Source organism: Trachurus trachurus, assembly GCF_905171665.1.
Source record: "Trachurus trachurus genome assembly, chromosome: 7".
Lineage (NCBI taxonomy): Eukaryota > Metazoa > Chordata > Actinopteri > Carangiformes > Carangidae > Trachurus > Trachurus trachurus.
This window is the reverse complement of record NC_139901.1, coordinates 11,692,958-11,706,055: the sequence shown is the minus strand read 5'-3', so window position 1 is coordinate 11,706,055 and position 13,098 is coordinate 11,692,958. Positions and strand designations below refer to the sequence as shown.

Here is a 13,098-nt window from a genome sequence, read left to right as displayed (position 1 = left end):
TAGCCGTTAGAAATTGTGTTGTGTGATGGTGGATGAGTGATTCAAGGATTGAGAGTCAGTTTAGTTCATGACAATTCATGATTTACTCACCATGAGTTATAACATTAATGTCTATGATAAATAAATAAAAATTATTTAAATTTAAAATAATTTCATCGTCACAGACAAATGTCTATTGCCACAAACTGAAAAAACTCCATCCCATCTTGGAACAGTGCGTTTCTTTCCTTCTATTCAATGTTGAAAAACCCCTTGAGGTGTAATTGTTAAGACAAAACATTGAGGGCCAAGGCTATCTCCAGTTAGTATACTATACAAGCAATGTAAACATTCTATGTGAGCTCTCTAGTAAGCAGCACTTCACATTAGGACAGGCGGCGCAGAGAGAGGAAAAACCTTGAAGAAAACACATTCATTCAATGAACAACCCTCTGGATTTATAGAAATCCAGCTGTTGTGACGATAATATCCATAGCAACCAGGGCTGACGGAGGGAAATTACACCATCACCTGGTTTTGTGGAATCTGCTAAAACCTGCGAAACCCAAGCAATATTTACAGGTGTTCGTTCTCACATTGAGTTTGGAAAATAAATTATGCGACTTTTTACAGTTTGTAAAAAAAAAAAAAAAATCTACTCTACAGTTGCAAGTCTCTAAATTGTTATTGAATTAGTACATAGTGGTTAATTTTGGTGCTTTTCACTTTAAGCTGAGCTTCTGAGCTTAGATGCTGAGAAAAACCTGAGGAGATGAGTGGGAGGCAGCTGGTCCTGTAACACGCTCTTTACAGGTTCGTCCGCCTTCGTTCATGAGTGAGCTCTGTATTCCAGTGTGTGTCCTCCCAGCTCCAAGATACCTGTTCATTATCTGGGTCGACCTCCTCTGGACAGTCACATGGATCATTTAAAGCCGTGACGTCGTCAGTGTCATTGTTCTCAGACGAAGGGGGTGAATTGTTCCCCGCTGCGATTTCAGTCTCTGTTTCTGCCTCATTCAAAGAGTCCAGCAGGTCTGAGATATCAGGGATGTCCCAGCCGTCACCCATCTCCTCGTTCTCCACCGCCTCCTTCATGTGCTCACAGTTTTCTGTATGAGTCTCTGCTGGGTTTTGTGTCTTGGTCTCTTGGTCAGGGATGTCCACTGTCCCCTTTGCATCCGTTACAGGCTGAGGGAGAGTGAAGAAGGCTCCTGGGACTTCTTTGGTAGGAACTCCTACTGCCATCAAGATAGTGTCCATCTGACGCATGTAGTCCAAGTGACCTTTCACCTGGCGTGCAGAAAAATTGGAGGCGAGGGGGTTCATATTTGTAAATTACAGTGTAAAATATTTTTTATATACTTTACATTTCCAAGAATATATTACTATTGTTAATATTATTTGTACAAAAAGGTTGAATATTCCCCAGGTTTATACTGTTTGGTGCTTCACATGCTTTAAGTATGTTTTTACTGTTCTTTTTTAAAGATCTGCTGTGTCTGATCTGCTTTACCTGGTTCAACATCACATCTGCCATTATAAATACTACAGTAAGTGTTGTGTTTCATGTGGACTCGTGCTGATTTAAAGGGAGACCAGCTGGGGCCTTACTTTTTATTTGTATTATCGTTATTTAAACAATACACATGTCTCTTATAAAGTGCTATTAAATCTTAAAAATTGTATCTTATTGCATCATCTTTAATAACTTTTATCATCATCAACAGTCCTTTTAACTCTACAGTGTTTTAGCCCCTTACAGCTCACTGTAGTGCTCCTGTTACCTGCAGTCAACAACAGACACACAGTTATCACCTAGCTGGTGAACATTATGCAGCTATTACTTTGCAGCCAAAGAGCCAGATGATAGAGACAAAACTCGGGCTACAGTGAGTACTGACACAAACTGAAAAAAGTTGTGCAGAATTATGTAAAACCACTGAACCATTTTCACCTAAACGGTGGATGGATGAGGAATCAATCAAGTAAAAACGAAATGATTCCAGTATTGATCCGCGGAAATGGACCCAAAAATTTGGAGACTATGCTGAGTCGCTATTGGAAAATTAGATGGGCCAGGGCTAGCTAGTTAGCATGCTAACTTTAGAAGAGGAAAAGCCATGATGGAAATAAGTTGCTGCTTTCCACTTATGGAGACAACTGTTGACGAGTGAAGGAATAAAGTTTTTCAAATGGGTCTTCTAGGCAGGTGAGTAACCAGCTGCTAACATTGCTAACGATGGCTGTGTAGCTTGCCGACAAATAGCTCCTTTAACACTACAAGGTAACACGGCAAGTTTCATTATAGTTATATTTTTGGGTTACATCTATGTACACATGTATACATTTTGTTTGGAAAACAAAAATTCAATTATGTTGCTTTCTAGTTTTGGTTGTGGACCACTACCAGTGCCCGGACAAAGCATAGCTAATCGATATCAATAGAAAGTATTAAATCAGTTGAAAAATACTTCTGACTTAATTATTTGTGTAAACTTTCATTCAAGCCCAAAACACAGACATGGCAGAGCAGCTGCAGATATATTTTGGACATGCTGGAAAATTCTTGTGTCAGTCCTGTCATGTAGGATTGTCTCAGTTTTCTTCCCTCATAAAGTGGTCAAGGCCTCCATGTGTTATTTCACAGACTAAAATCCAGCACTGAGGACAAACTGAGACATGAACAGTCTGAGACGACTGCTGCATTCCGAAAAGGTGAAAACCTTGAGATATGTGAATTAACCATCAGCTCATACAGTAGATACATGAAAATGATTCATTGAGTAAGCTTTCCTAATTTAAACATGAGCTCTGACTCACCACTGAGGAAAGATCCACATTGATTACACGTCGATCTTGGATGTTGATTGGTTGTAGCCCGGCAACAGACAGTTGTGCTGCTGAACTGCGGTACAAGAACCCCAGGAGCCAATCTCCTCTGATAGGGAGATAATTCAGAAAATCATTTATTTGTGTCAGTACAGTAATTTCCAGATCTACTGCATATGAAACCACCTCACTGGAATACACAATGTAATATACAAGGACTGAACATTAAGGGCCTGATTTACTAAAGGTACTGCATTTGATTTAAACTCGATTTATATTCGTGAAAGTGAAGTATAGAATACAATTGTTTAAGATTGTGTGTGTGGTGTTTTTAATCATAATTTAAAAAATAATAATAATAAGTTAAAAAGATTTTTTTAATCAGTAATTTTTAATCAATTACTATACATTTCAGGCGACCCCATTTGAATGCCAAGGGACCCGATGTGGGGTCCCAACTCCAAGGTTGAAAAACATTGATTTAGTGCATTTGCCCCAGTGAATATGTAAATATGGGCGTTTCTGCCAGAACGTGCAAAATATTTGGAGGGGTGTTATTAACCATGATCCCCGTTGCTGCGGGCATGTGTGTGTTGTGAATACACGCTGGCTAAAGCTCCGCCCCTGAGGAGCACGCAATTTAGCGCCCCTTATCTGGGATCTTAGTAAATCAGGCCCTAAGTGCATCAAAATTATCAAGCGCAACTGTGGGCGTTTACTTTAAAAATCTGGTCGTATCGCAGCACTGATGCTTCGGGAAAGAGCTCGGTTTTACCTGCAGTATCCGTTGACTATTTTTCCAGCCACTACCCTGGTCAGTCTCTCCCAGGACTTTTCAGAGCCGTCCACTGGGGCCCCGAGGAGGACCACATCTTCCACTACCCCTTCACTACCTGAGCATTTAGCAGTGGACATTAAATTAGTTAGTCAGGACAGTATGAGTGTAAATACTAATAGATAATTAAAAACATTGTGTAACCACTTTAAATTATTTAGGGACATCCACATAAAACTTCTACTCTGATTCACCAAGAATTTTGCAGAAAACATGGTAATTAGTTTAACCCTAAAGTCAAAATTTCATCTCAGGAATTTGTCATACAGTTAAGCAAAAACACAACATTTAAACCTATTTCAAACTGAAATGATTGAAGTATTTTGTTATCGAAAACAAACAATTTAATCCAATTCAAATGTATCCAAATGAGTATTCTTTTACACACAAAATGTTCATACCTTGATCATTAGCGAGCTCCTGCAGACAGTAGTAGATAACTCTCGCCCCGAGACTAAAACCTATGAGGCTGACAGGGCGTTTCCCCTTCAGAGACGTAGAGAAAGAAGAGAGATGCATAGATCTGAAGTAGCTTTAATCCTCCCGATGTTTACTGAACACAGACAGATGATTTCCTCTAATATTCCAGATTAATAAGAGATGAATTTCATTAATTTATCATCATATTCTAGGAATTGTGGTTAAAACCGACAGAGTACAGAAAATAAGTTCTATCAAATGTACAACAAACCCTTTTAGAGGCAGAGCCATACCTGCTGTCGACTTCTCAACACCTGTGCCAGATGTTTCCCCACCTCGGCCGAGCGGTTCAGACAAACACACCAGGGGTTGTCAATGACGCTGGCTGCTGCCAGCAAAGAGGCAGGCCACGTCAGAGCTGTCACGATGCCTGATAACAATCAATAAGCGATGCGACAAAAAGACAGCAGCTTTAACACAAATCGACACTTCACATGCAGTCACCAGGATTAATTCTGATTCTGGTGGATTTGTTTCTCCTGTATCCAAAACACAGAATAAAATTGTGATTCCTGCATGATCACCCTCCTACCTGAGAGCACTGTGTACTTGAGAGCCTCCTGAGCCATCATGCTGACCAGCCCGTCCAACAGAGAGGCCATGGTCGAGCCCAGGTCCCTGAGGAACCGTGACTCCCACACCAGACAATACTGTTCTCCGCACTCGCCCAGGCTGGACCACGGGGCCTGGAACGAACCTGGAAGATAGCACTTGTGTTTTTATGTAAGGCAGCCTAAACAAATAAGCAGCACTTGTAATGTGAAGGGGGTGCCAAGCTTGTCATTGAGCGTATGTTTTAGTTGGGGCGAGAGAGAGCTGCATTGTTTTATGTAAGAGAAAAACGTAAGTGGCTTGCGTAATGGACTAATTTAGGACATTTTGTTGAGCAGTGCAGCAGCATTACAACATCATGTTTTGTTATCAAAGGTTTTTCTTAATCTCGATTTAATGCACTATGTTCATGACCTCACTGTGACCTTTAACCTCACACTGCACCAGCAATTAATGACAATTAATTTAAAAGTTAGGTTTGGCTGGTTTTGTTTATTAACCCCTTTGGCAAAATGTGTTTCCTTTATGCGTGATGGCCCTGGCACTGACCCTCCTCTCCAACAGCACTGTGATTTATTCATTGCTCTGCAACCTGTATTGTAGAGGTGTCAGCTGTCATAGGCAGGGCAAGGCAAGGCAATTTTATTTATTTAGCCCATTTTTACAAATGGTTTGTCTCAAAGGGCAGCTGCTGGAGAAGCTTTCTTCATGTTCAGTGTATCTGCAGAGTTACGTTGTCTTTATGTCCAAAGATTTGCATTAACAATCAAATCTTCTTAAAGCAGAAGTAAGTGATATATTTGTGTTAATATAAGTCTTAAATAGTTCTATCTTCCGACAGCAATCACTTACATAGAGTGTTTGGTCTGAATCACGGGTCTGTCAGTCCCTCTGCTCTGCTCTGAGCCGAAGAGAAAACATTTATCGTATCCTACAGTTTTTATCCAATGAGGAGAGAGAACGGCATGCAGGGCTGTGTGTGCAGCCAAGGAACGCCGTGAATGTGGCGACGTAGGGATGAGGACTGTTATGGTGCGTTCAAGGAAACTCGTAGACTCGTGTTTTTCCGTCCTGTGAAGTTGTATCAGTTTGATCTGGTAGGAGTTCACGGGTCGGAAGTTACGAGTGGCCGTTATAGTGACTTTCACCGGTAAAACAGGTCTGAAAAACACGAGTGGGTTGCCTGGAATGCTACAAAGTCGTAGGTTGTGACTTGAAGCTGTAATTTACGATTTCAAAAGCCTGCCTGGAACGCAGCATTAGCGAAAACGACCGGATCACTCACTTCTGCTTTAACATGCTTCAGATCTAATGTATGCAAAGAGCTTCGATAAATGATATGAAATAATTGTTAATAGAACTGTGTGATATGAATCATGAAATCATCTTCCAGGGATTTCATATGATATATTCTGTGATATCTTCTCCTTTTGCACCTCTGATTGCACAAGGGTACTGTGGGCTAATTGCCATTTTTATATTTATGACATTCCTGTGTATATCATTATTTGTATCATCACTATTATTATTAATCTCTATCTTTTTCTATTCATTACATTTCTTTAACATGTAGGTGAGGTTTTAACATGACGTGAGATGGGTTTCTTACTTCCCCTACACATCCACTTACACATTACAGCCCTTAATCCAGAGTCACATTAAATATTAATATTACATTAATTTAATACAAGTGTTGTTATAATTGCAGTGTAAAGTCTTGATTAATGGCTAAAAAGGTGTTTTACGAAGTCACATTGACCTCGACCTCTGACCTGAAACCGCCAAAATAGTACATCCTTGACCACAAATGAACAATTGAATTAGCCTGACAAGCCAGACTATATCATTAAAATGTCTAGTCTGGCAACGACCGGTAGACCTCGGCTCAATCCAGGGGGCGGGATGAAGGCTGTCTTTCAAACTGCCTCTGCACGCAATAGGGTAGCGCTTGAGCGCTACGACTAATCAGAGCAAAGAGCAGGATGTCGTTAGCCTGAAAAGCTAATTAAAATGTATGTCGTCATCACGTTAAGCCCGCCCAACGACTCTCTAAACAGATAGAGCGCCGTGATTGGTGAACACAAACGTTGTTTGAGACTCAAAAAGTTCCTATGGCTCGTTTGTAGACCTACCTACGGAGCAAATATATTTGCTGCCGCTAGGATGCGTCTAGATTTCTAGGCTACAATTGAATTAAATTTGAAGAAATTCCCTTTAGGCGTTACAGAGATATCCTGTTCAGAAAAATGCCAAAACAGCCTTTGACCTTTGACAACCAAAATTTAAGCAGTTTATCCTCGAGTGTTGGTGAATATTTGTGCCAAATTTGAAGAAGTTCCATCAAGGAGTTACTAAGATATTGTGTCCGCAAGAAAGAAACATACAACCTTAAAACAATGTGTCCGGCTCTAGCTGGGAGGACTCATAGAAAAACTACATACAGTATATTTGCAAAGTTTTGTGTGTGATATTGTGCTCTAGACTTATTACATACATTGTAATCTGGTTGTGTATACCAAGACAGCGTTGTACTTACTATATTTACCACTGCAGAGCCAACCTGTCACTGCTATGGTCAGGTGAAGATGCTTCCCAGAGCTCAGCGGCAAGAACTCAAATTCCTCTATGGCCCCGACACACTTATTCATTTTGTAGCCTGGAGCAACAAAGTGAGACGATCAAAGAAAGGTAAAGAAAAGAAAAGAATTGGCATTGACTTATTTCTCCTTCACAATCATGTGTCTTCCAATTCTCTTACCTGTCAAACCAGCTCCTGCTGCTCCAAACAAAGAGGCCATAATTGCAATGCCGGTGGCTGAGCCCAAAGCTGCAGCACCACCGGCCCCCAGCACAGCACCGGCCCCTGCTGCCACCAAAGGGGCCGCAAGTCCACCTGTCACACCTGGCAAATGTGTGAAGATGACACAGACAAACAGCTAGTCAGTGCAAATATTTGTCAGGTAAGCGCAATACAGAGGAAATTTATGTGAAGAAGAAATTATGTTTGTTGCAACATGCTGCCTTTGTGCGTAGTCCTATCACTCTGTGTTGATTTGATTGTCTCTCCCATAAGATATTTGCAAGTGGTTAATGTCTGTTTTAAGTTGGAGCAGCGATAATCACCAATCACAGTTCCTCCGCCCACAGTGGCTAGACCAATGAGGAGGTAACGTCGTAACTTCCTCCCTCTTTCTCTCCTCAGCCGCCGAGAGGACTCCTCTCTGATGGAAGCAGAGTCAGACACACTGGTGGTCAGCTTTTGGCAAAAATATTTCCTGGCTATAAAAATAAAAACTTAAAATGATCCACAGTGCATTTAAGGAGACAGGTTTAACCATAAGCTCCTTACATCCCGGCATCCGACAACAACTTACTCGCTCTCCTCTCCTGCTTCCCTCAGTCTCTCTCCCAGAGTTTCCTCAAACTCCTCCAGCTGCTGTGACGAGACTCGTAGCAGACAGCTCACATGACGGATGAGAACCCTCGATCTGGCATCATACTGACCTGAGGTTAAGACAAGACCGGGTAAAGTTATAAAGGTTATAAAGTTATAAAATTATAAAAGGAACAGGCCACAGTATCACTATAATTCTTACCATCATTGACGGAAAAAGACACCAGGTCCTGTAAAACAAAACAAGAGCTGGTTATAACGGGTTGAAGAAACACAGAAACAAAGTGACTACAACACAACTCGTTCACTCCTATCAAAGGCAAAGCAAAAAGCTTGATTTAAATGATATAAGCTAATTCAATTTAGATGCTTAAGTTCCACAAAATTAATTCATATATTTCCTTGTACTGCACTGATGTACAGCTACTCATCCACTACTGTTTAATATCATTGCATCCTCTGTTGAAGTGACAATCACCTGTACGATGGGTTTGGCCCCTGCAGCCAGCAGAGGTTCAGCCTGTAGGATGGAGAGGAAGGTGTCGGATCCCTCACAGCCAAGGCCGGACAGGAAAGCCCCCATGACTGGCATTACTGACTCATCAAGGTCCAGCCAACGCACCAAGCCCTGCAGGTACTGGTCTCTGAACACACTGAAAAACACACAACTCATTATCTCCTCAGTTTAAATTTAGTTTAACACAGTTTAGTCAAGCCAGTAATCCAAATGGTCCTTTAATCCCTCTCTCACCTCAACTGAATTTGACCTTGGTGGATGATAAAATGCACAACTGTATGTGCAAGTCCAAATTTGATCTTGCAGTATTTTTTCTTAATCATTAATTGCATTCAGGACCGGTTCTCTCTGTACTGTGTGCTATCTAGGTGTGATATTCACAGTGATCACTTAATTATGTCAGTCATCATCAGTCAGGTTGATGTCCCTTACATAATAATCTGTGAGTAGGAGTTAGATGAAGGATAGAAGGCATAAACACAGGACGCAAACAATATTAGGGCGATATTCCAGCTCTGTTACCTGTTTTCAGGTCCAGTAAACAACTGGCCCAGAGAGACACCACACAGTGCAGCATATGCAAAACGGCTCTGTTCACTCAGCTGTCTGCCGATAATGTTCTCTGGGTTTTGGTCACATGGAGTTTCTTGTGTGGTCTCTGACCCCCCTGGATCTGGATAAGGTGATCAATGGACAAAGATTAATGATTAACTTTGAGGTAGCAGCTTCAATCAAAGACACTAGAGAGTAAAAGCAAACACACATGACATATTAACAGTTCAAGAGACATTTATCATAAGCAGAAACCTCAGAAATATGACATTTATAGTCACTGGAGTTTAGTGGATCAGCAACAAGCCGAATTTAACAGTGGGATCCCAATGCATAATATGGGTCTACTGTCAGGCTGCTCAAGGTAGGGTGATGTGAGCTATGAGAAATGCAGCATTATTTCGATGTTCAATGCTGTTTCTTTAGAGGTTTCGTTTCCGCCTTGTAAAGTGAATAGCTGCATTAAACTAGGTTACATGGAGTCTAACTTTGTGCTTCTCGTCTTGTCTCTGGTGAACTGACCTGAATTCAACATACAGAGCCTGCAGAATGCGACCTAAAGCTTTTACTTCAAGAATAATCCAGTGTATCTCAAACAAGTGAACGCAACACTGAACGTTAACAGTTAGCAAAACAGCTGCTGGCTATTGACTGTGCGGCTTCAGCCTGTTTAGGCTACGAGGTAACGGTTCACAGTTATCCTTTCACAACGACAACACTTTGAATTAATTTCTCATATAGTAGGCTATAGAAGTGATATTTAACAAATTCTTCGTGGTACCTGGAGTAAATTTGCCGTCCGTACTGTTCTGTTTTTGCTCCATGGCTATTATCACAACTCTGTACACTGAACTTTTGATGCCTTCACGTCCTCCTCCTGAAGGTTGACATCCGACTACGCTAGTCACATATCAAAACGCTTTCCACGTCTATCCTAACCTAAAATACGGTGACTTGTCCGAAAGACTTGCTTGAAAACGTCGTCGCTAATACCTCAGACTAGTATGAGTTTAATTTTGCCACCGTAAACGCTTTTAAATGGTTTGCCTAGCTGTTGGAATGGAAATGTTTTACATTTATGACGGTACGTGAAGGCATCATTTGTTCGAAACTTTTTTCAATGACGTAACTTCCACGTAGGCCTACGCTACGGCCAGAGCTGGGGCAGGGGTCTATTCCTATGGTCTATTCACGATTAAAAACGTTTCGGAAAGGGTTTTTGTTGTTGTTGGAACATTTGATATTAAATGAATGAACAAAATATATGTAATTATTAACCACAGAGGATTAAATAAATACAGTATTTGTAACCCAGTTTATAGAGAGAACACAAGTGAAAAACCCTATGTGACATTAGATCAAAAATGAGAGCTGGTGCAACTTCTGGCCAGTAGGTGTGAGTCTAACATTTCTTTTCACATGTCCCTGTTGTGCAGCCGTTTTCTCCACAACCCTACTTCTAACAGGTGGTGTTGCTGTTTGCTTCATTTAACTGAATGATTACTGTATGTATAATGTTGATGTTGTTGCAAAATCTGGCGTGAGACTGAATGAAGCAACAGCGACTTTATTGTCAGTTTGGCTTCCACTCACACAGTCAGATTTGCTCAGAGTTGATCCAAGGTTCATGCATGACCCTCTGTCTGCAGCGACTGTATGGTCTGCAGTAGCTGACACTACATCAAACTGAGGTTTAGTCGCCTGCCAAGCAGCCTCACTCAAGGACACAGTCACAGTGGTTTGATTTGATCAGATGTTGCCAGTGGCTAAGAATGCATCAGAAAACCCCAGTGTTCAATGGTTTACAAATGGATTTCATTAGTCTCAGAGTCACAAGCATGAAGAAAGAAGCCAAAGACAAAGACACCAGGACCAATGTATGGTTGGTTGGAGTAAATTGTGATCTTGTTTACATGCAGAGATATACGTACAGTAGGCTTCTAAATATAAACAAAATGAACAATGACAATCAGACTTTATTTGTGCAGCATTTTTCAATACAAGTAAAAGCATTTCACACAAGACAAATAAAACAGGCAAACAAATCGAAGTGAAGTGCAGATTATAAAGAAGACATCACACAATAAAAGCCTTTATTAAAAAAACCCTAAAGATTCAGAAGAGACTTAAAACGGTGAACTGACTAGTGAACTGATCTCCTCTGGGAAGTTGTTTCAAATTTTAGGGGCCCCAACAACAAAGGCCCAGTTCCCACTGGTGGGTGGATGTCAGGTAGTCGCAGTAGTCAAGGTGAGAGAATAATAAAGTATGGATGGTTGAGATCTGTAGCTCAAATAAAGATTTAACCTTGACTGTCTTTCTCAAATGATAAAAACACGACTCTCTTCACCGGGGATTCAAACCACAAAACCTCTTCCAAGATAAGACATCCAAATAGTTTGGTACAGTACAGTACAGTATTGGCTAAGAAGTGTAGTAAAATATGTGTAGTGTTGTACAACATTATTGAACAGTAAACTGTTGAACAAGATGTTACATTTAGCATAGTTTAGTAATGTGTCCATCATAGAAGAAAAGCAAATGTAGTATAAGGATAAGGTATAGTTTTGTAAGGTAAAGTCTTATTCAGTGCATGTGAACAACTCCCATGACTTTAAGCATGAGACATTATTCTTCCATAATGTGACTTAATCACATTAATTATTTTCATCCAAACGTAATTTAGCCGACTTACACAGCATGATTTTATACATAAATCACTTGGCACTGATCTCTGTTCAGTTGCTCTCTGACTTTCTTTGGGTATTTTCAGACTGTCGGGCTGCTCCTCAGTCCTCACCCACTCCCTTCCCATCTGCATCCTCAGCTCTTATTTACTGAGCACTCTTGGCACCGCTTTTGTCTCCCTTTTTTGTTTTCCAGTCTGAACGCTGTACAATGACAAAAGAACAAGACAAGTACCGGAAACATAAGTGAGGGTGGATCAGGTTTCCACCAGATTTTCATATGGTGAAACTGTTAGTGCAACGTGGGCACTTTGTCAAAATAATATCCTGGACTTGTCATGAAGGAATCCCCAAAACTGCATTTGCTCCATGAGAGGCATCCTGTTTATACTGAGCAACCTTCAGAGTATCATAAACAAGACTGTACCTGCTACAATGTTTAATAACTGCTAATAAATCAATATAATTAATAATATATTATTTTAATCTATTTCTTTCATAATATTAATGTTAATTTATGACTTGTGAAGCACAGCATCTAAGCAGCCAGTGATGATCTACAGATAAGGGACACTGTGAGAGAGGAGAAGTGCTGAGCAGGATGCGTGACAGACTTAACCTTTCAGCTTGTCTTGACACGTAATTGGGGGAAAATAAAAACCCGCAGTTTTGAAAACCTTGAGTGTTGACAAGAAGTGATATAGGAGATAATATGAGGTGAATTCCTTCTCCCTACCATAAAATTCGGATTGTATTTGTTCACCTGCATGCAATGTCTTTGGCAAGTTTACATTTCTGCCATTACAGATGGCTTCAGCTTTTAAAGCTATGGTGGGATTGAAATCTCCAGTTTCTACAGTCTGAGATATTGATACATTTCACTATTTTTCAAGTTCAAGCCAATTCTTTAATGCAGCCCTGCTTGTGTTTATCCTAAACATGTAGGCTACCTGTTTAGAAATACATGAACTGCTTGCCATGCAAATATTATTTTCAGGTTAAAGTCACGTTATGCACATATGCTTTGTAGATGTAAAGTTTATCATGTCCAGCATCTTTTGTTAGAATGCATGAAGAGGGAAATTAATCCTTAGTTCTTTTCATTTAGATGTTATTTACAACACTTGATCAGACATCCATGTAAACTGACTGCAACAATGGTACAAATACAATGTATTGTTTTGTGATCAGTATCTTTATTGGACATTTTCAGGTGAAAATAAGGGAACAAAACAGGACGAGGGAGGAGCCAGACAGCATACAAAAGGAAGAG

General features: G+C 40.5%; 1 protein-coding gene across 1 annotated transcript; it reads right to left on the bottom strand.

Annotated features, from left to right (window-relative positions):
* Window positions 1–5: 5 nt before the first annotated feature.
* tmco4 (transmembrane and coiled-coil domains 4) lies at window positions 6–10,184 on the bottom strand. Its single transcript, XM_083975461.1, has 14 exons — window positions 9,920–10,184; window positions 9,109–9,259; window positions 8,548–8,722; window positions 8,272–8,299; window positions 8,050–8,179; window positions 7,799–7,896; window positions 7,434–7,577; window positions 7,212–7,331; window positions 4,656–4,820; window positions 4,357–4,493; window positions 4,045–4,129; window positions 3,584–3,701; window positions 2,800–2,917; window positions 6–1,269 (listed from the first exon to the last, which is right to left on the bottom strand). Exons 1-14 carry the CDS (start codon window positions 9,960–9,962, stop codon window positions 787–789), a joined length of 1,995 nt encoding a protein of 664 aa, XP_083831587.1. The 5' UTR covers window positions 9,963–10,184; the 3' UTR covers window positions 6–786.
* Between the last annotated feature and the right edge of the window lie 2,914 nt (window positions 10,185–13,098).